The 25,242-nt window shown below is 32.7% G+C and overlaps 2 protein-coding genes and 1 pseudogene across 7 annotated transcripts in view; 2 read left to right on the plus strand and 1 right to left on the minus strand.

Moving 5' to 3' along the window:
- Nucleotides 1–25,242, minus strand: part of LOC139812140 (netrin-1) — a 198,669-nt gene that overhangs the window by 47,766 nt on the left and 125,661 nt on the right. Inside the window, exons 3-4 of the mRNA XM_071776762.1 lie at nucleotides 2,547–2,696; nucleotides 1,157–1,252 (exon numbers count right to left, since the gene is read on the minus strand). Of these exons, the coding sequence (XP_071632863.1) occupies nucleotides 1,157–1,252; nucleotides 2,547–2,696 (246 nt within the window). The remainder of the gene's footprint in view (nucleotides 1–1,156; nucleotides 1,253–2,546; nucleotides 2,697–25,242) is intronic.
- The window catches only part of LOC139812141 (uncharacterized), a 203,423-nt gene that overhangs the window by 45,597 nt on the left and 132,584 nt on the right, over nucleotides 1–25,242 (plus strand). The gene's annotated exons all lie outside the window — the stretch shown is intronic.
- Nucleotides 7,178–9,455, plus strand: LOC139811918 (uncharacterized; annotated as a pseudogene).

A 25,242-nucleotide genomic window follows, 5' to 3' on the forward strand; every position in this document is an offset into this window, starting at 1 on the left:
TCATCACTATTCATTATTCATTTATAATAATTCTCAATCGCCAAGGTATAAATTTCGTATTTATCTTGAAAAATTTACGTGAATTGATTTAAGAATGTCTTGATGTCGTAGTATATGCTTTTTTACATTCTGTTTCCTCGAAATAGCGTTTTTTCAATTATATCATTTCAATATAGCGAGAGATTCGTGATACTGTCACAAATTACTTGAGTGATCATTGTTCTCATACTTACACTTATAAGCGCTAAATATAGCTGCTTGACTCGCATCTCACGTTTATATTAAATTAAATCATCGTACAAGACAAATGTAACTCAGAATCGGACATGGACATTTAGTGCTGAATACGTGACATTAGAATACCGACCTACGCTAATATCGCTTGCCTCTCGAGAAATTATTCCTCCTTCTCTTTCCCTCTTCTTCTTTTCCCACCCATCTATCTTATCTTCTTATACGTTTCATCGTTCGCCAGTGATTTTTACGTCGCCCAGTGTGTCACCAGCGGAGACTTCGACGCGGCGTCGCAGCGTAACGCTCGGAATATCAAGTAGTTCGGGGGATAGTAAATGCAAAGAACGAAATACAGCGAAATATAGTCGCGCATGGAAGTGTTTTATGCTATACACTGAACAATCATACAACGAACCAAAAACGGATTATTGCGGTTGAAGTTTGGGATATATGCATAATAAACGTTAGAAGTTTTAATACATGTTCCTCTAAATTAACATACCGATACAATATTTAATATATTCTTCAGAAAATCCCATTATCCAAAATTCATATTTCACAAAATGCTATAACAAAAATTATTTTGCAAAACGCATTTCTCTGAAAGAGTATTTTTTACAGTTTTCACTTTGTGAGGTATAGTTAATTAATTAGTAATTATAATTAAGTTAATAGTTTAATCAACACTTAAGAAACGTGTTAAGTCGACAGTTGTATCCCACTTTACGAAGCCAGATGTAATTGAAGATGATATGCAGCGAATATACGTCAAAATCTAGCCGAAGGCTCGGTGTCAACTCGAGCGAAAACCCATGAATAAATGAACACGAATACGAACATCTGAAGATTCGCGATCGCCGTTCGTTCGTTGTTCATTTGCTCAGTGTATACGCACCTTCGAGTTTACTTTGCACTTACTTACCAGCTCGTCCATCGTATCCGCGCTCGTCGTCGTCATCCTCGTGCTCGCCGCTCTCCTCGCCAGCCGTGCCCTGCGTCTGCACGACCCTGGGTATCTCTGCAAGAATACGAGATAAATGAGAAGAACGAGCCTGGATGGAAGGCTGAGTTAATCCTGCAGGTGTTCTTGCCAAGAACTTCGCGCTCGGATCCATAATTGTTTCTCTCTTACACAGAGATTGCGAAAAATATCTATTCTCCGAGCTTCTTGGAAATATGTAAATCATTAACAAGCAGATTTAAAATCTTAAGAACGTTATCTTCGCCTTTTTTGACATATTTAAGACTATAAAAGTATTCATTATATCTGTGATATTTTTAATCTGAGGCAATATGCATCACAAAATCTGAGTGCATCGCTCGAAGGTACAACCGCACGATATGACATTATTTTTTATCGTTTTATATTTATCACGCTGCCTGCGCGAGTCTTTTATGCACGATAAAATTCGCAAGCACTGTCTTCCTGATACTCCGAGGTGGGCAACGATGTAATCTTTCGTGACATGAACATTCGTTCTTGATTGAAACTCGATTTGAAACTAAAAGCCGTCCGTTGCGATGGAAGCGGGAGGGTCCCGTTCCGATGGTTGCACACACGTTTTCGCAAATTTCGCCTAATTGGACAAGCGCGAGGAGATGTGGCGTCGAGATCGTCGCGTGTTCCTCCCGATCGATCGATCGATCATTCTCGAGGGCAGTACGGGTGTGGTCGAACGAATCCGGTGTCTTTTTTTTTTACCGACCTTCTCGCCACCCTGGTAGCAAGCTAAAAGATCGAACGTGAAATCGGGTTGGTGATAGACTTTTTGCTCTCCCTTTCTGGTCAAACAACATTGCGCGTTCTTGTATCCGGCCGTGTACACGAATACACCGGTAACGATAAATCGCATGGACAGGAAAAAAAGACTCATGTTTTCTCTCATTTTTGAGTTCCACCGTATAATCCATATTTCGAATTCCTAGTAAGTTTTTAGCGTTCTGAATCTACTTTAAAGCATTATTTTTGAAAAACTGCGAGAGTTTAGACGTTTCCAAGAAACGTAACTGCAAGAGATCCAATTTCTACAAAGCTCTTTTATTGTTTTGTGTGAGCAAATAGTTTCTCAAAATTTATCTAAATGTATCATAACATCATCTCACGGGGAAAGACACAGATTTTCTCTTATTCTCCGTGGTCAGAATACTATCTTCCTCGTTGTACCGGCGTGCTTGGCGTAGCTCGCACAAAACGAGCTTGGCCCGAGGGGGGTGATGAGCGCGCCGGTGGAAACGAAATCGAAATAAAAGATAAACGCGGCAATGAAACCGGGTATCAAGCACGGTGAACGCACGCGTGGGCGTGTACTTACTGATGCAAGGCGCAATATGCGATCTGCTCTGTTGGTAGCCTCTGGCGCATCTGTTGCAAGTAATACCGGTTACGCCGTCTTTGCAGGGACACTGGCCGCTGCTCTGGTTACAGGTCTTTCCAGAAGCTCCGATCGGATGACAGTCACATGCTGTAACGCAATAAACGAGCTAGTTAGTTAACGGAAACAAGCGTAAATTTTAGCAAAATAAATTTTTGAAAATAAACGCACTTAAAGACTATGTTTATTAATATTGTTTTTTTTTTATTTCGTTATATGTCGCTTTTGTATCCGATATATAGAATCTACGTGGTATGAACGGCGTGACTAATTTCATGTCAAAACATAACTGAAGATTGACAGCGCTGGTGAGTTTTCCAGCCTGGGCACAAAGAAGAAAGCTGCGACTGGCGGTTATTTAGCGAGTAGTCACCAACGCCGACGATTGTTTTTTATCTTGTGGATTGTATGCGTCGAGGCACGTGAAGGTGAACGCAGTGTTTGGCAAAAGCCAGAAACGTGGTGTTGTGCTGTATGCGCATTCGTGTCCAAGACTTCTCAGTGTTCGTGTTCAGACAAGAACACACGTGATCACTAGCTACGTAAGACAACATTTCTTTTTGTGCCGTGGATATTAATGATAAATATTAATAACACATATACTTAATTTATAAGTTTTTTTGGATTTATGCCTGACATGTACATCCTCCTTTCTAAGGGACATTTTGGGATGTCCTGTAGGCCTGTAAATCTTAGCGACAGTTCGTCATCATTATAATGTCGTAGCGCAGTTTTTTCATACAGTAAAAATACTGCGCAACGATATTATAACGATATTATAACGATAATGCACTGTCGTTATGAATTACAGAATAGGCTCACATTGTAAAAAATTTATGTAAATTCACAGTTTTTAGTTGTAAATTCACAGTTTTAGTTGTAAATTTACAGTTTTAGGTTTCAAAATTACCCACTATAATAGGTGTAATTTTACATAAATTTTTTACAGTGACCGCGGTGTGAATCTGTAACTTGTTACGAGTCATCGTTATCATTACATTGTTGTTGTAATATATAATATAGTAGATATGACTTTACAGTCATTTGATACTGTAAATGTCTTGAAACATTCTTCTTCTCCTTTCTTTCAATAAAGATAGAAGGAGAAGAGAAACGTTTCGAAGCATTTTTGGCGTAACAAATTATAGAATCGCACTGCAAGGAACGTACTTAAAATATAAGAATGTCTTTAACAATAAGATATTTCTTGGACATCTGGGCTATTTAGCTATTTTTCAAATATAATTTCATTTCAAGAAACGTGAAAAAAGTATGCATGTCTAATATAACAAACACATTTTAGGGAAAGCCGTATACGAGAGAGAAATCACAAGGAAATTTGTCACATAAACAGCAGATTATAAATAATTATAACTTTTATCTGGAAATAATCTGAATATAATCTAGAATAAACACTGAGAAATTGAAGAAAAAAAGATTGGAGAAATTTACGAAAACGTAAGTATTACATTATGTAAGAGTTAAGGACTCTTATAATATATTATTTAGTATAAAATTATGTATCTATTGTTGCAGTTTTTTTGGATCTGAAAAATTAGCATTTTTTCCACTTCCTTCTTACCTTTAGTTCCTTCTTTATCTATTTCATTAATATAATTAATAACTCTATAATAATGTCAAAGTGCCAAATGTGTCAACACATGTTTTTTTCTATACTTTCGTATAATAAACATCAAATTTTACATAAAAACATGCCAGATTTAAGAATAATTTGTGTATATAAAATTGCGGAAAACAATTTAACAAATATTTAAATTTTAAAAAGCATGTTTTTAGATGGCATACAACATGTAGTACATATAATACACAAATATATCATTGTAAAGAAAAAATTGCAAAGCTTGCTTTACAAATAGAGAAAATTTTACTAAACATTTGTACCGTCATATAAGAGAAAGTAAAATTGGAATTTATTGTGGGTTTCCAACATGTTCTCATAAAACTATTTTTAAATCAGTTAGTACCTATGCAGTACATATATGTAGATATCATTCAAAACTTAATAATACCTGCAATAATAATTACATGGATAATAACAATCATATGATTAATAGTAATGATAGTCAGATGGAATTAAATTTTGATACGAATAACAGCGATTTTCTTAATAAAACTTGTGATGATGCGATAAATTATGGAAGTATTATATCAAAGTTATATTTCGATTTAAGTACAAAATATTTTTTAACGGAACATGCGTTACAAGCTGTAATAAATGCTATTACATCTGTAATTGAATTTTCACATCAAGACTTTATTACTAGTTTAAATAAGAGTGATCTACAGAATGATATTAAAGAGAAAATTAAAGATATGTTTGAACGTAGCTATTCTCCTTTTAAAAATATTCATGACTCTACAAGTGGCTGTCTTAGAAACACGTATTCAAGAAACAAATATTTAAAACAAAATTTCATATTGTGATGCCCATACAAATAAACTTAGGATTTGATAACAAACACAAACAAAGCTATTATCATTATGTCCCAATTTTACAAACTTTAGACATATTGTTAAAAAATGATGATGTTCGAGCTTTCTGTTTAAAATCTCGTAATGACTGTAATGATAATGTACTTCACGATATACAAAGTGGTGATATAATAAAAAAAAATGATTCTTTAATACTAACAAAAGTGCTTTACAAATTATGTTATATCAAGATGCTTTTGAAATATGTAATCCATTAGGAACATCTAAAAAAAAATTTAAACTTATTGGTGTATACATGGTACTTGGAAATTTACCTGCTTATCTTAGATCAAAAGTTCAGCAAATACAGCTTGTTCTTCTGTGTTATGAGAAACATGTTACATTTTTCGGTTGGAACAAGATACTGGAGATTTTAATAAATGATTTACAAACTCTAGAGAAAGATGGAATAAATATTTCTGTTTGTGATAAAACTATTAATATTACTGGTACTCTTATAGCAATGTTAGGCGACAATTTAGGTAGTCACCAAATAGGAGGTTTCACTGAAAACTTTTCTTCTTCCGAATATTGTTGTCGTTTTTGCGATGTCAATAAAAATGAATTTAAAAATGTATGTACAATTGCAAATAGGAATCAACACAACTATGAATTAAATGTAAAACAAGCGGAAAAAGAAATGAAAATTATAAAAGGCATAAAACAAAATTCACCTCTTAATAAATTGAGTCATTTTCACGTATGTAATCCGGGTTTGCCTCCGTGCATTGCTCATGATCTTTTAGAAGGTATTGTTCCTTACGATCTCATGTATTGCATAAAATATTTTGTTAGAGAGCATTGGTTTAATTACGAGTTACTAAATTCTAGACTTGAAAAAGTCAAATTTTTTAACGAAAATACAGCCATTAGCATTCCTCCTATAAAGGATTCGAACAAGATTATAGGTACCGCAAGTCAAGTTAAAAGATTGATATTAATATTTCCTTTAGCTATCTTCGATTTAATTAAAGATACTAAAAATGATATATGGTTATTAGTACTACATCTTCGTGAAATTTGTTTTTTAATATTAGCTTGTGCTTTATCCACCGATCAGGTTGCATTATTACGTGAAAAAATTAATGAATATTTATTACTAAGATCGAAATGTTTTCCAGATATCAAAATGAGGCCAAAACATCATTACATTTCTCACTATCCTTCATTAACTTTATTTTTTGGCCCATTAAAACATTTATGGACTTTGCGATTCGAGAGTAAGCACAGATATTTTAAAAATATAATTAAACATTTACAAAATTTTAAAAATGTTACAAAATTATTATCACAGAAGCATCAAATTTCACAAAGTTTACATTACAAAGATACATATCGCACTTTGGTAACAGCAGATAATGCAGAAGAGTATTTTTCAAGAAACTTTGATAACAATATTTCCTGTGTTATAACAGATTATTTCCACCATAACAGAAATGAAAATTTTAAATATATAGCCTCACAAATAACCTTTAGAAGCATTACGTATAAAACAGATATGTGTATCTGCATAGGAAAAAGCTGTTTTGATTATTTTGTCTTGTGCAAAATCAAATTTATTTTAATTAATGATTGTTATACGAACGTATATTTTGTGGGTACTATGATGGAAATAATATATAATCAAGATTTTGGTGTATATGAACGATTTGAGTTTAAAAATGAAAAACGTAATGTCGACCGAATCTCTTTATTTCCATACTCCTCCTTACTAGCACCACATCCAGTCCTTGAAACTCGTTTAAACTCTATTCCCATTTATATCTTCAAATATATACCTCTCGATTCATAAAATGGAATTGTGTAAGTAATGATTGAGTATATAATGTGTATATATATATTATTAATTATATGTATATTATGTATATTATTTATCTTTGAAAAAACATGTGTGCAATAAATAATATTGTATTATAAATTATACTTAAATATAATATAAATTAATATTATAAATAATATTATAAACATTAATATTATATATACAAACAGTGGATCATTTCAAGTATTACTAATTGTTATCTCTGAAAAAATATATATAAAAAAATTTTTACATAAAAATTATAGTTTAGTTGTTAAGGGAAAAAACGGGATGTTAGAAAGATGAACTTTAGAGATATAAAGTAAAGACTCAAAGATTTTTTAAATTTAAATATTTTAAATGCAAATAGTTTTATTTAACACACATGTTTTCTCAGAGATAAACTTGAAATATTTTAATTGCTCCTCCTAAAATATACATCTTTTTTGTTTTTATAGATGACGTTTTTATTTAAAGTTTGGTCTGCTAATAGACAACAAAAAGCGTCACTTATACTTAATGAATCTGAGAATATGTTATCTCAGCTCATTACAAAAAGTAATACCAAACTCGGCATTATTGGTTGTACTCTCGTCATGGAAAAGGATGGTACAGTTGTAAACGATGATGATGTTTTAAAATTTTGTTCTCGCGAAACATTTATATTATTACAACAAGGAGAATCTTGGTTATCGCCCAATGAAACAGAAATACAAAGTATGGTTCTTAATTTGGAAGACATTCCGTCCTTACGTACGACTATAAGTGAATGTACCTCCGACTCTTCATTTGCATCTACTACGAGAGATACTTCATCGCCAATAAATCCATTAAATACTACAATTCAAACACATGATGAAGAAATGTGGACAAATTTTAATGTACCTTGGGGCGCCTTGGAGTCTTCAGTACTCAAAGAATTGGAAACAGGAAATCGTAGCAAACACGTAATAAACAATGTTGTTAATCGCACGATTTCGGAAATGAGAAATTTAAGTCAATTTATTCCGTCTAAAGCCTTTAAAATAATAGCTAAGAAGATTATCAATAAATACCCTCAAACTTTCAAAGATATGGATGAAAATGGTGAAAGTTTCGGAGATGGGACTTATACGTTATATTTAAAACTTCGCGATAGAAATGGTTATCTTAATAGACCACACATGAAGAGATGCTTAAGTCAAACGTTGAATATACCATTGAAGAAACAAAGGAAAGTTTTATCAGCCAAAGCTGGATGCAGCAATTGGCAACCGGAACAATATGTTGAATCAGAAACCGAAGAAACGATTGAAGACAAAGTCCAATTTTTACGTCGAGTTGCTCTACAGGGTTCTCCAACAATCAATATCGAAAAAGATAAAATTTCTTCATATCTAGAAATAACATATCCTGCTCAGAGATTGTTCCTGAATAATGTTCATAAACCGCCAACAATTCAAGATGTAAAATCTTTATGGCCAATACTTTTGCGAAAGGAATACATGTTCTGGCATTACCAAAAATTAATGGGCCATTCTATAAGTATTTTAGAAGAAAACATGTTAAAAAAAGAAGGAAAAATATTATCTTATGGGCGTATTAAGAAATACAAAGATATTATGGATTCAACTGATTCAGTACAATTGAAAGCAACAAAGATAATCATGAGACATTTTAAAGAAGATTTTAGCGTACTTTTTAAAGTATATCCTGTAAGCTATTTAGATTAAATTTATTTGTATTAAGAGAATGCTGAAATCGACGTTTTTCGAAATTTTAAAAATATTAATAACGTAGATAATTGTCACTAACCAATTGTGTTATACTTGTCGTATTTCATATGTACATATATATTATATGTTATACCTATATATGTACGTTTAACTTTCAATATTCTCTTAAATCATACAGACATAACTTTTAAAACTTTAACTAAAATTTATCTATTTCCTAGGAAGGTACACTTTTGGAAGATTTAAGTGCGCCTATTTCTGCACCATGCATTGTTATTTTAGGTATGTTTTTTATTTTATAACTATTCTACATTGAAGATTTATAATTTATAAACGTTTATTTCATAATTATTCAACATTAAAAGTTTCTCTAATTTTTACGTTTTCATGACTTTGTTACAGATGATACGACATGTTCTACATTTTATTTATTTATAGAGCAATCACAGATTGAAAGGACACACAGCTTTTATGAAGCATTAGAAATGCTAATATCTTCTTATTTCATTTTAATATGGAATATCCAACAAGTTGCGCATGTACTCTAGAATTCCTACAAAAATATTTGTTAAATATTCATCCCTCCTATGGATCAAAATCTCTTAAGGCATCAACCAAGCGGAAGGTACTTTCACTTTTCAATAAACTAAGAGACATTGAAGATGTATAAGATCTAAAATAACGGAACGTCGGATTCATTCGGAACGTCGGATAAGTTACTTTTGTTACTTTCATTATTATATTAAAGTTATTTCTTATTAAAGTTATTTGACTATATTATAATAATATTGTTCGCGATATCGCGATATTATATATTATATACCAGATACAATTTATCAATAGATATATATCTACAATAAAGAGGCAAAATTATATTGTACATTTATTTATATATAATGTTATATCTCATGTCTTTTTATGCATATGAAATGTTATGCCTCTTTATTATAGATATATATCTACTGATAATATATATATATATTTTTTTAATTTTTGTACATCATGTACACGGAATAATTTTATAACAATAGTACAGTCATATTTGTACTATTGTATTAAAACCAACTTTTTTTCGATTTATGCGTTGTGCATAAATATTTATATAAATTACAATATAAACACGCAAAAATACAAGTTCTTAATTAAAACAGGTTATACGTTATAAAACAAAATTAAAATTGATAACCTAATTCTTTTATTAACTCTCATATTAATTACACATATATATAATAAAGCGAATCATTTAAAGTTTATATTTTTAGTTTCTGCATTGTATTTTATATGACTGACTTAAATACTTTGCGATACCTGTAATAAGTATTATTTTTATGTAACACAAAATTGTAATAAACTTTATTTTGTTTTTGGTCCAAATCATTGGCTACTGTTATTACAAGTACGGCTACATATGTCTACGTATATGTTTGCACTATTAAATTTGCACCTTTCCAATCAGTAGATCATATTTTTAAACTTTTTTAAAATATATATATATTTAATAAATATATATTTATTAAATATTTTAAAAATGTTTAAAGAATATTGCTGATTGGGTTACTTAAATAAATGTAAGATACATGCTTATATCATCACATTACATAGCATAAAACAAAGATAAATTATTTTTGCATCTATTTTATTTAATTAAAAAAATAATTGTTTAAATTCTAGACGAAAAAATTCTTATAATAAAATTATAAACTATTGGTTATATATAAAACGATAATTATTATTTTTAATTTTATTTGTTTTAGTTAAATATTAATTGAATATTAATTAAATATTTGTGTACAAAAATGAAATTAATACGAAATTACAATTAACTAATTAAAAACTTTATTATAATGAATAATCATTGTTTTACAGAAGTAATGATAATTTTCTTAGAAACATTTTATCGTCTTAAATTTAAACAATTCTTTATCTAATTGAATATAAAATCTATTGAGACCAGTAACTTATATTTGTAATATTATGTATATCATTTTAAGGTTTACATGTTAATAATGTTAATATTTTCAAAATAAAAATATGTCTTTGGCATAAGGTAGACCGAGGCGAATCGAATCATAGGGCGAATCGGATCAAAGTAAGAATTGAGATTGTATTTGTTACATTCATTAATATATCTAACTATGTAAAATACAAATAATAATTATTTGTATTCTACATGGTTAGATATATTGATGAATGTAACAAATATGATCTCAACTCTTACTTTGATCCGATTCGCCCTGTGATCCGATTCGCCTCGGTCTATCCTAGATTGTGAATTTTATACTTCAAAACCGCAATATTAAAAATACGTAAAACAATATTACGAAACGTATTAGTAAATTTATAGTCTCTAAATTTTAAATTTTATGTTAGAATTTATTTAAATACAAGTATAGGTAAGTATTAATACATAAACATTTCTGTATATTTATCTACTTTTGTAAATCTAATATTTTAATTTAGAATATTACAAATAAAAGAAATATTATTACATAAACGTTTTGTAAATTTACCTTTAACTTTAAATTTACATACGCGATTATTTTAATTACTGTTCAAGAAAATAAATTTACTTACAAGCAGGAATTTTACTTATATAAGTAAATTTACACCTATAATAGTAGGTCTCAAAATTACTCATTCTAATAGTTGTAATTTTACACGAAAATTTTTTACAGTGTTGAGTGAAAGAGCTTTAGTCAAATTGGCTGTGTCAGATCCACTTTCATCAACCCGTTCGCATTAGTGCATAGTGTTCGAGTTTACTGTCGATTGCATATCGTTATGCTGTATTGCGCCTTCGAGATACGCTCGTTCTATTAAGAAACAACGCAGATAGGCGACCCGGAAAATGATGGAGATAGCCAAACAGGCATGACGATCCGCTACCTGAAATTAAGATAAAGCACGGACTTTACATGGCGCCTATAAAAGGACCTTGGCCATTGGCTGCAGCTCGATATAAACGGAAGATCTTACGCGGGATAAAAGCAGTTTATTCCCACGAGCGAAACACGAGGAGTATACTAATGCGGCGGAAATACGCGCGATTATCGGCAAATTGAAAATAAGCGAAACTTTTAGACGAGATTAATTATATAGAAATTAAGTTACTGATTTTTTCGAATTTAATTTTTATAACATTTAAGATTAAATCACTAAAATATATTATCAAAATTATATTCAGGAGCGCGTTTAAGTCTATATCTCATTTAAATGAAAAGCTCACCATTATATCAGAAAATAAAATATTGAAAAATGCGTAATCTCTCTCTCTCTAGAAATATGTATCTTACATTAAATATAACGAAATTAAATGTATAGCGTGTCCGATTTTTAGCAGATCAGATTTAAGTGACGGATTTCCTAATTAACTTAAAATTTTTCTATAACAAAAAATCAAGAAAAACCAATAGGTTCTAATTATAAATAATTAAAAATAAAAGATGTTTCATAATCTCACATTGACAAATAGAAATCTTATTTTTTCATCACTCTCTAAATCTGAATCAGTGAATAGTCACTGATTCAGATTTATAGAGCAGATTTAAACTTGATTGTGCCATGCACAGAATTTTTATTTGTGAATTGATTACAAATTAAGAAGTTGCAGAAGATGATAATATACATTGAAATTTCCTGTGATTTTAAAGAATTTAAGAAATTTTATTGAAAATTAATTTGATTACGTGGAACACGCTGTACATGATGTGTTATATATCGTAAATGATAAAAGGGGACTATGACATTGAAATGAATGCATTCTAGCCTTATCCTAATTTTATGCGGCCTAATCTTGCGTAAGGTATGCACGTGCGAGATATTAAAGAGTATCCCTTCGCGATTGCCACACGTAGGACGGAGAGTATCTTCATAGGCCGGTCATTTCGGAGGATTTATAAAATCAATCAGACGTGCCTCGACGAATGGATCGCCATCAAAGCATACTTTAGAGAAAGCTTAAACTTCCCTTGAAGATTGGTTTATGGTGAGCTGAAGAGAAAAGCTAATAAATACTCGCGTTTGGTTATACCAAATACTTTACATATGCACAGGAATAAACAATAGAGTTATCTCTTCAAGTACTTTTTCAGTAAATAAAGGTCGTTAATTTGTCTTTAATTTATAATTATTAAAATCTTATCGAAAATTGGTGGTGCAGTTATTATTTAACCATAAAAGTTAATATCCCGAAAATTACAGGACAAAAAAAGGAAAGTAATAAATAAAATTGATTTACTGTTACATTTGACGGTAATAGGTGTTAACTGAATACCACAGAAATGGTACCTTCTGTGCATGTTTTTCCTGTGTAAATCATAAAACGCAAATAACTTGTGAAAATAAAAAAGCAACATAGAATCATGGTACAAGTTACCGTAATTATACGAGCATTAACATTCTGTCTCTCGAGAGTCGCGCGTTGCCGACCGCGATTTACTACCAATAATCGCAACAAAATTGCGCTCATCGTAAAATAATAACCCGCCTGATTTACGACAACCGTGTGTAATCAATTGTATCCTCGTAAATTGCATCCTGTTGATAAAATACAGGGCAATGAAAAACTTATGTCGCGCACGAAGGGCTGAAATTAACAACAATGTGTGCAAAATAAATCTCATTATTCAATATATCTCATATGCGAGATATATGATGATTAAAAAGTAAAATTGATATGTCAGCGAATTGAAAATATTTTCGGATATTTTCAGAGGAAAACGAGGTAGAATTGAATATTAAAGTAACAATTTAAAATTCAAATGATGAATTTCGTGATATTATCTTTTTTATTTTGTATATTAGTCATTTTATAACGAGAGTTTGAGATGGATTGGTATCTTTTGAAGGTATCTATTAATTTTATAAACAGAATCATATGATTCATGATGAAATTAATGGATCCTAATTATCTGACGCCGAGATTTATCGATTAAAGCCGGAGCATATTAATTAAAACTGACGTCTCACTGTTTTCCATGAGCTGACGAGTAGCTATTATAGAACAAAGTTGATCCCCATCTTCTTTCGTAACTTTCTCGCCGAGATAATTGTATCGCGTGTGGTGTACGAGGCAACGTCTCGTTTAAATTTGCGTTCTCGGCATAAATTACCATCTGCTCCGCGGGACGCTCCACGAAAATTAACGGGGGATACGATTCACATAATTCTTAATCGTCGACGCTGTCGTCGGCTCGCACATTGACGTGAATCGCTGTTCGATCGTTCTTGAGCGAACCGCCGCGGTTGCTTAGATTCATGGTGTGCAATCAAAATACAATCGCCTAATAAAAATTTTATTGCTACGAGTAGGTACATATCTTCGTGATTAGCGCTTGACATAAATTGGACTCGCCAATATTTCGTACAGGCCGATGTCGACGACGATCGTGTATCTTATTTCGCTATCGCAGTGAATTCAACGTGATAACAATCTTATACATACATATTTTGCTAGTTTTTTAAACACTGAATGGGATATTATAATTTTTTAGATTACAATAGTTAATTAAATAACAGAGAATTACTGTCAATTATTTAAACTGATCTAGAGGAAATGAAAATGTTTTCCAGCCTATTTATGGAAAAGAAAAATTTTTCATGTAAATTCATAAAGAAACATCATGATATATTGATTGAAATTTTGAAGAAATTTCTCAGTATTTAAGCAATTAATTTTCTCGTTATCTACTAGATTTTATCATTTAGCACCATTTAACTTGGATTGCGCGACGAATGGCTTAATCAACCGCGAACGTGAGCGAGCCAGTTCGATCGGCGGTGCAGATTGCAATTCCGCGGACGTATGTCACGAGAGGTCACGACACGGTTTATTGGTCACGCGGCGTTGTCATTAGAAATGTCATAAACAGTGATTAGAGACATCACGGCGGCGCGGCGGTTCAAGGCTTCAAGGATTACCACGTTTCTTGTTGCGACGGCCGCCGTCGCGTCGGGGATATGAATTGCCGCCGTCTCCTGCCGACGCGCGACGTTGGAAACGACGTTCGACTTTCGACACCTAAATCGCCGTAACGGTTGTTTCGTATCCGCGCGACTTGTCTCCGGAGACAAGGAGTCGTTTGTTCCCTCGTTACCGGCCCTTTCGTTACCTATAAATTCGTTATGCAACTCTCTCGCCGCGCGAGAGGCTGCATGTCGGAGATGAAAGCGGCAATCGCGCGTCACGATACCGCGTGGAAATCATTCGAGCTAGAATTCTTGGATATCGTTAAAATCGATCGTCACCGTTATTGCAACGGTATTATTATGCATTGGAAAAGTAGCTTATCGAAAAATTAACCCTTCTGCTTCTATCGCTGTGTTATATGTACAAATTGTGAACTAATATAACTATATATGTTATTATAACTATATATATGTTATACAGACAGCTTTAGATTTGAAAATTACTCAGATTTTAATATTATCTGATACTTATTTACAACTAAGTTTAAAATAAGTGTTTACAAAATACCTAAGAGTCCATAGCTGAAAGTAGAATATCGAATTGCAAATTTTAGTTAAGTCTGCAATTACATTTAAGAAATTATATTGTTTGAAATTATATTATTTAAATTTTCTTTCTTAAAATATATTTTTTAAAATAATCCATGCATACATATATGTATTTTTAAATAATTAAATATAGGTATACAGATATGTATACTATTGTATACATAAAAATAAATACATATATTTAAATTTAATAATCGTATTTTAGTAGATTATAATAATGCAAAGCAAATACATTTAATGATTTGCGATTTCTATATTAAAGAAAAGCCTTAAGCAATCTTCGACATCTTCGTAGTTCTAAGAATAAACCTGCGACGATGAGATGAAGGCTGTTCGAAAGTTGGACGATTAAATATAATACTCGTTAAATGGGGTCGTCAACTAACTTTTTTAGTAGCATATTATCTTGTTACGCAACAAATTACGCAAGAGACTATATCCGAGAGATACTTCTTGCACGCGATCTGAAAAGTAGCTAATGTTACACGGATTTGATAGTGATTTTTAGCAGCATAGGAACGACGACAGGAAAAGAAAAATAAGAAATATAATACTTTAATTTTTCTCATATATATAGAGAAGGTATTTATATATCTTCTTAAAAGCGTATTTTTCGCATAATTTATATAAGAGCAATTTATTTAGTACATTTTCCGTTACTTGGAATAGAACAATTCAAATTACATAAAAATGTTAGAATTGCAGGAAAATGAATTACATGAAAATACGCTTGTTATGAGACATCTGTATGTAGAACTTGCATCAATGGTAATGACTATGATGTCCCTCGGCGACCCTTCACTGGCACGCAAGTGTCTCGTATCTCATCCGCCATCTCTTGGCATATTTCTTTAGATTATAACGCTAAGAAGCCAATTCGTTTGTCTCCTATCTTTCGCTTATTGGTGAGATCTAAGCTGGAAAAGACACTGTGTGCGCACACGGTTAAATCCATTAAGCGAAGAGAGAGCGAAGAAAACGACTATGATGTCTGTGTATACAATAGATCTCTCTCTATCTTTAGATAGCTATTCTGGAGGCACGTCGCTATTCTAGTGAATATTCTACGTTAACCCGATCGCCAGAATTCGAAACAAGAATTGTCGGATTATGGTGCCGGCGCGGCGGTACAGAAGCTGAGTCGGTTGCGCGCCGTTTTCACGCGGAATCTAATCCAGGATTAAGAGCGCGTTTATACAGAATTGCTTGTCAACTTAAACTGTGCTCTTGTGCGCTGGTTTGCTGCCTGTTATTTCTCGCCGTTATACGATTGTGCGTTTCGTCGACACATTTGTCGTGAATAACGATTTATATCATTGTCAAGTGTAGGAAAAGTTTTCACATAATAATTACTTATAGTTTCTTAAAAGATTATTTAGATACATCTTCGATTGCTTTTTACATAGCATCGAGTAATAGTACTATATTTTCAACAGCACTTATATCCTTAACAGTACTATATCTTTAGTAGCATTTATTTTAAATGCTGCATTTCGAATTTCTTCTAAAAACTGAAAATCGAATGATGTATCTAGCGTTATATCAGTACCGAAAAAAAATGAAAACTACAGTGCATCGAATAGTCATCTTTAATCATTCGTGCATGACTCTCTCTTTCTCTCTCTCGTGTAATAACTCTGCTTAGGACTTAGAATCGGACTCGTTCCTGGTGCGTGTACGACTACGATAGTATCTAGAAGGGTTGGTATTCAGATATGTTCTCGAAAGGTCAGCGCGCGCGAATAATCGGTACGATAGCGCGCGGCTCAGGAAGCACGACGAAGCACCGTAACTCACATTTACGCCTGCAAAATAAGCGGGCATACCGGCGTGTCACTTATCGCCAGCTAATATAAACATGACTTCCCCGAGACACCCATAGAGATATAGAAGAAAGTGCGCAAGGCTCATTCACGGGCATTTACATTTTATCCGCATGCCGTGCGCGGCACGCCGTGCATGGGCCGTGCGCGGGTCGATTTTGGAAACTATTAACTTGAACTATCGTCTTCCACGCCGTCGGTCGTACGGCCATTCCGCTTCAGAGAAATCGCGCTGCGCGATCTCTAATGGTCCCACTTGTTGTAACGAGCCGAGGCATATACAGTAATGTCCAGCACGCGGTCAACCGTACTGCCTATTCCACATCAACATCCGCTTGTTCCTTTCTGCCATCTATTAATACCTTTTTATGTATGAATCTAAGATCACGCATGATGCATTTCGAGCGTTTGGATTCTTAATGATGGGCCATTTATAACGTAACAATTGGGTTAATTTTGCAAATAGATATCTCTTGTATATGTATTATTTTCTAAATAGGTATTTCTAATCAACTAGTGTAGTGTTTTTTTTTCGTAAAGAATTCTCAACTAGAAAGGACGTACTCGGTAATAGAGATTTATCTTGAAATTTGTATCCTATATACGGATAGTACGGATTGTACACAATTATTCTGTTAATGTAATCGCACTAAATCTTATAAAATTTTTTAGTTCGTTTGATATTAATCGGCATGTCAGTGTTCCTAACGTTTCCGAAAGGCGTAATTTTACGTAAGACGCAGCTTTTCGCGCGTTTCGCATTGAAAAAATACGCGTAATCACATTTTCTTTGCGTCTCTGCTTTTTCGTAATGTAATTTTCCCGCCGCCCTTCAGCGAGACGAAGCTGTTCGGATCACGAGCATTCGCTAAAACGAGGCTTCAGAGAGACGAGCAAGCGAGCTCGCCGGCTCTTCGAGTCATTCCGCTCCTCAGTTCTTCGTTCCCTCTTCTCATGATTAGCATATACCGACATTCGTGGAAATACGACGCTGGAAAGGTTATCTGAGTTCTGTCAGCGACTTACAATAGTGATGTTATTTTCACCAATAAAATTTTCGTTGACATACCAATAATTCACGTATAAAGTTCCATCTGATCCATCTTCACGATAAATAGATGAGGTCTGGTACCGAGAAATTAACTGTACCGTTAACAAATGATAAACTTATCCCATTCATTCACGTGATTTGTTTTACGGTAGATAATATGAGAGAGAGAATATATAAATGTTAATTTTACCTATTTTATATTTGAACTGATAAATCGTACGTATAAAAACTAATTACAAAAATAATCTAACTTTTGAAAATATAAAATATCTTTTAAATAGTCAGTTATATCTACAAATTGCAGACTTCCCAAAAACGTATATTTTTTAGAAATTTTTTTAACAATATAATTTAATTATTAACGTTTTTGTTCTAAGGTTTTCAAAACAATGTTTAAAAGATTTTAAGAAAGATTATATTTATAATATTACAAATTTATATTTAATAATAATTGCTCCGGCTAACCAAAATTTGTAGGATTCAATATGAATTTGTAAAAATATAAAGATCATGCTAAACAGCTAAACGAACAGTATAGAGTTTCATTTAAATTTAAAACATCTGTCCGAAGTTTTATTTCTCGCAGAACAGAATAGAAAATATGCGGTCTCATGCAAAATAAAATAGAAATATGACGTTAAATCGTACAACACTTCACGAAGTTGTCAATTGCCGTAATCTCGCTCTTTCGCATCATCAGCCGGGTAACGTCTTGCGCTTCCGGCTCGGTTCAGGGTCTCCCCTATTCACGCTATTGATGTCGTGAAAGCATGAACCGGTCCCTTCGACAGAGCGTCTTCAAGATTAATCCGTTTCGCGGAAGTGCAAATGGTCCCGTCGTGCTTTTACTATCGAGACTGTGGATTTAGTCCTGTGGAACTTCTGTGTTATCCTGGGGCATTGTTGAATCCAAAACGGCGTACTTAAGCCGTATAACTTCTTTATGTTCATTAGTAATACGAGACTGCTTTGGCGTTTAATGGCAACGAGAAAGGATTTAAAATTAAGGATTTAAAAAAGTTCTTAGTAATTAAAATTTTAATGTATAATTAAAGGAGATGCAAGAAGAAAGATACAAAAAAATGTACTTAAAAAATATAATTTAGCGCGAGACACGTTACCGCGTTTTTTGATACAAGGTAGAGGCTTGTAAAATTGTAAAAAAATAGGTATATAAAGATGTCTATTTTGAATAAATTATCTTCTTTTTTAAAGAAGAGATTTGCATATTATTTTAAAGCGGACATACAACTTGCCTGTGACATCATCATTGTACTTAAGTATATATATACATTTAGATATAAGAAATGTTTTCCATAACACAAAGGATTTGTGTCTCACAAACTGTTATAATGCAATAAATTCTATTTCGATAAACTTCTCTCAAATTATAGTAAAAACTAGTAAAGATTTCTTTTTAAGATTATCCTTCTCATCATCCTATCTGCCGACGTTCTCAGATGGTGCGTTTACTAACGTCGGTTTATGCAGCTTCCTTCGAGATTTCCATCCGGGAGATTTAGTCGATAAGTTGCGAGAAGCTCGGCTTTATATTATGAGCTTAAATCGTAAAAGCGACGCGATCGTTCGGCGCTTAGCGATAATCTCCTTCAGATTAAATCCTTCGATGGCAGCACGAATGATCGTCGCCGCGTTCCTCTTTTGGAGAGGGTTCTTCTTATCGCGACAGACACGCCGCTTTCACGGAGAAGGCACCTCAAGGACCTTGAGCGGTCCTTCGTCTCTCTTCGTGATACTGTTATCGTCGCATCGATCGATCGACCTTGGTGCGTGAGCAATCGTACGTTGGCGTGTACATTCCTGGATTCTCGCGCTTTAGAATCCAACTCTGGAAGTGTCTCTGACTTGCGACGTCCAGACTGAATAATCAGCCATGGTCAATGACGTTAGAAAGTTTACCCTTGACATTCCCATTTACCTTTCTTTTCTCTCGTCTCTCGTCTTTCTCCTCTTTCTCTGCCTTTCTCCGTCTTCGCCTTTCTTCCAATAGCGAGGGATTAAGTATTTTTTTGCATTAAATATGCATTGAGTCGTCGACAACGTCGACAAATATGCCGCGAATAGATATTTATGAAATTCCTTATTTTATACGTGCGCACAAAGTAGATTTTTCGCGACGTTGAAGCTGTAAAAGAAATAATCGATATTCCTGTCTCCGGATTAAAATCCAATCGGTATAAACGATCGCGGGCGCCGGCTCTGCCAAAGCTCGTTTTACATAATGAAATTCCAAACCTGCTTTCGACGGCTCTTCGTTCTTCGGGATTGACTGTATCGGCAAGCCCGGCAAGCGATACCGAAGTCGTTTTTTTCCTCTTTTTATGATTTAATAGCATTTATTTCTTCGACAAGTTAAAATTGTGAAGTGTCCACAGAAAATGCTATAAGTGTCGAATTAAACAAAAATTTAAAGACATAGACAAAGACTTTCCGCATCTTAGAATGAATTACCGTGCCATAAAATATGACGTTTATGATACGTGAGATATTGATTTATCTCTTAATTTTTTCTTTTTAAAATATTTTAAAAGTAAGACAGAGAAAGAGATACTAAAATGGAATTGTATTTTTCCTCGAGCTCAAATAAAACAGTTTGCACAGTGCATGCAAATCATTGAAGAAATCGCGTTCTCAATACCCCGATTACTTCGTTAATAAAATTCGACATCATCAGCTTCACTTCCAATAATCGTTTTGCATAATGAAATTCAGAAACAACCTTTGACAATTTTTCGCTTCTCGTCATGGTTGATGTTCATAGAAGATCCGACGCTCGTAAGGACTAGGGGAGAAAGGGTTCGCCGTAAGAAACGTGACATATTCTTCTCGCCCACTTGCTTATGCACGCTCGTATTTTTCATGCAAGAGGCCGTTGAAGAGCGGTTAATTACGATTGCATTCGGAGTCGAGCGTAAAAAGCTTAGAAGAGAAACTCCTCATTATGTGCGCTATTCAAGATTGTTTCAAAATCTTCTTCAGCCTTAGACCTTAAAGCCGACTTTATATTAAATATAACATATCATATGATTCCTTTACAAATCGTTCTAAAGAGCAATTCAAATACACTGTTAAAGGTTAGAGGATGCGAAATTTAAACCAATATGAGTTAGATTTATTTTGTTATTTTTAACTACCATGTGCGTCAAAATTTATTAGTTAAACAAACTAGGATTATTTTAACTCCATTAGTTTAGTCAAATTAACATTGTTTTATTTAAATTAACTACATATTGAGTAGGAGCAGTGGCGATCTATAGAATAGTTAAAAATTACTCAAAATTGAGTTTAATTTAACCTTATGAATTTAACAGTGTAGAAATGTCATGCTTCTGGAATTATTTTGAAATTTAAAACTCATTAAAATGAGAGAATACGGAAAATTTTCAGTATATTTATTTATAGCATCAATTAAATTGAAGTTGATTAATAAATATAATTATGATTTCTTTAAATGCGCAATCGTGCGTTTATTAATATCCGTCTGGTTTTTTTTTTTTTTTCAAATTGCTCGGGCGTTTTAATCGTCTGCTTTTTCTTGTATTCTTTATCTTACGTTTTTCATTCGTGTAATTGCATTTACCATTCTGCCACATACTGTTTCATGATAAACTCTATCTCTATGTTGTGGCACGAGTCACTTGATTAATCCATTGCAAACGCGCCAGTAACCGTAGACTGGCGATTGTATCCTTTTAAGAATCGTGCAGCGCGAAATTCAATTGAAAGGTAAACGTATAGCAGCGTTCTGGATGGTGTCCCGACTTTGTGCGAAATGTTCCCAGGTATTCCCCTCTAAAAGTATTTACGGGAGAACACATGTCGAAACAATAGCCAACTAACAATTCGTTTATTTTCCATTTGGCAGAATACGCCACGTCGTTGCACATGAAACATGGTCTTTGAAAAGTTTGCGTTGCACGGAACGTTTTTTTTTTTCACGCTAGTTTAGCTCAATTTTTAACCTTCCGTCAAAGACAAAAATTGATACTAATTTCATAATACTAGTTAGTTCAATTTTTGATATTACTTTAGTTACTGAGCCTATACGAAATAATTTGACGATAATAGATGTAAAATATGACTTTTCAAATAATATTTCACACACAGAAAAATCCAAAAAGTATCCTTCGTATTTGTTTTGTATATATTTATCGTATATTTTTCTCCATATACATCCTCTGTTTATCGTATATAATCTCCAGATATAATCTACTACTAACTGATTAAATCTTTTTTTTATCGTGAATGAGAAGAAGACCCAGTTTCTTATACTTATCCGATTTTGATTTTGATCTCTAGTTGAAGATTATGGCACATAAAATTCGCATAAATGTCCTGCGTGATTTACGAAGTTCATTCTTTCTCACGCTAAAAAGTACAAGTAAGTTTACTGATCGCGATATACACTCCTGAAAAGACCGCACAGACTCGCATAACCGTGCCTAAATGCGCGAATGTGTGGGAGAAGGAAACTGACTGGATTTTGGGGAATAGGGAGCGGTTGCATTCATCCTGATTATCCACGATCCAAAGAATCAAGGTAGAGGAAAGTGGGAGAAAGAGACCAAATAAGAGAGGAGGGCAAAGCTCTCTCTGGTGCGTCATAAATTCGACTTATCGGGTCAGTCTTACGAGCGTACACATATTTATATTCCTATACCTACATGAAATTGTTAAGACGCCTTAAGCCGATTATCGAGGAGGGTCAAACTGACCTTGAAAGGTTTCTTCGCCGTCTTCTTATTCGCCCTCCTTCATTCTCCTCAGTGTGTTAAAAAAATTACATTTCATTAAACGCTTTTTTTTTGCTTAATTATATGAATTCATTGCGTTGTAATCGCGATTGTTTTTTATTTTTAAACGAAACGTCTTTGTTATTTCGAGTATTTCTTACTAATTTATTTAGTATTTCATCTATTATCAAAGAGAAATCTTTTTAGCAGTTATGTACGATATTACATATATATATTCTATATCTTCCTAACGATTAATTAATTAATAATTAGACTATATTAGATTTTTTTAAATTATAATTTTAATATAATAATTTTAATGTAATGTCATTTTAATTTATAATAATTTATCGCAACCTTTCAAATTTTATTATAAATTGCCGTTAAAATCGAGCGATCTATCTAATCACTAATCGACTTATATATTTTACACATTATTATCGATTACTTACTAATGTATGAATGGATTGAGCGTACGAACATAAACTTGGAGATTTAATCAGATAGCGAGTGATATAAGAAAAATTTCGACATCCGATTCGAGAAACAAAGAGTTATCGAGGGAGTAATCTCGATATAAATAACCATTGAATTTAATTCGATAAACATAATCCGATTATAAACGTGAAACCCCTTGCTTATTTCGAAAAGCTCTACCGCGATACGTCATCACGTGGCTTTCGACTTCGAGTGGTCAGTATCTCGAAGCCAGTTAAAGCAGATTCGGAGATGGGTGGCCAGATAAGGATCTTTATGGACAACGGACGTCCTCTTACAGGTGGCATAAATCCCGCGCGACTAATTAGAATTTTATAATGGAACGAAAATGGGTATCAGATTACACGGTCGGCGGCGCTGTCTGGGGGTCATAATTACAAAATGCCGGCGCATGTGCCGAATTTACATTCTATACTCGGACCAAGATGAGATCACGATGAGAGACTATATGGCGACAATATACATATACTATCACATCTAAGAAGTAAGAAAAGAAAAAGGGGGAAAAACGTGTAAAATTAAACTTTATTAAAAATTTAAATGTATGACGGCGATGCACTAATAAAATCATTGTATAGTTTCAAAAACAACATAATGATTTAATTAAAATATAAAATTTGATAAAAATATTAAATATATAAAATAATTTTGATGAAAATATTACACTACTGCAGTTTAACATAATTAATTTTAGCTAACATTTACATTCTTACTGACAATGAGAGGTAAAAATATCATAATTGGCCTTTTTTGGGTGGGACAAAATTTTCTATTTTATTTATGTAAAATTATGCGCGGAGTGTATCCACAGATGTGTAAAAATTATTTTATTATTTCATCGAAGGAGACAGTCACGGTATTTCTGTGTCACGTAAGTTACCCGCGAGTAAACATCTCTGTACTCTGCGAAATTACGGCGATGTAAATTGAGAGCGGTGCGGAAATTAAGGTAAATGCAAACGGTGAAGAACCAAGAGCCCTCGACTCGGTGCCAACGACTCTTCGTTTTTTTTTCTCGCGGATAAGTTGAGTTCCGCTTCCACGCAATTATTCCGGCGACGTTCATTTAACCGTTATGATTTATTACACGTTTCCGGTCGTTCTCCAAGAGTCGAAGTACGAGCATTATAAAATTATGCAACGTAATCTCCGCAGACTGTAATGCTATCGTTATAATAACTATTCGATCCCGAAATGTAGAAAGCATCAAATTTTCGAAAAAGTCAGCTATATATTTTTGAGCATATATTTGGTAGGTATACTTTATGATATATTGTAACCTTTCTACTTTTTCTATCAAAATGTTTTACAAGTTCCAATTTGATTGTACTTTATATTGCCGATAGTCAGTGAATTATTATAACTCAAAATACTAAACATATATTTAGTATTGAACGTATTAAAAGAACAATAAAGCAAGATATAGATTATATAAAAATTAATAGTTGTTAATATGCAATAAATACTATATTTTATGAATTTTTGATTTTGTCAGGAAAGTTATTCACAAATATAATAGCTTTCGTCGAAATAGATTTTATAAATCGATAATAATTATCACGCTGACAGAGCTATTCCTGTGAATTCCGATATAATGGATTCCAATATTTAAAAAAACATATGACATTTATATATCAATATTAAATCTATAAAAATGACGAGTTGCCATCGTTCGATATATACATAACGATAACTCAATATAATTTCATAAGTCTACTGACATGCTTTCAACTACGTTTAATGCTGTTTTACAAAAAATAAACGTTAAAGATTGAAACTAACATATTACTTAAATACTTAATATTTAATATAAATATGATATTAATTTAATTTAATTATTATCAAATTTTTTATTTTTAAGTGACAAAAAATTATTTACTTATTGATTCTTATTAAAAGAATTGATTATTATCTACTATTTATAGATTCTTGTGAGATAACGTTAAACAATAAAATTTGCCCTTTCATCAACATGAAGTTTTATACCA

The sequence above is a fragment of the Temnothorax longispinosus genome, chromosome 4 (genome assembly GCF_030848805.1).
Source record: "Temnothorax longispinosus isolate EJ_2023e chromosome 4, Tlon_JGU_v1, whole genome shotgun sequence".
NCBI classification, from domain to species: Eukaryota; Metazoa; Arthropoda; class Insecta; order Hymenoptera; family Formicidae; genus Temnothorax; species Temnothorax longispinosus.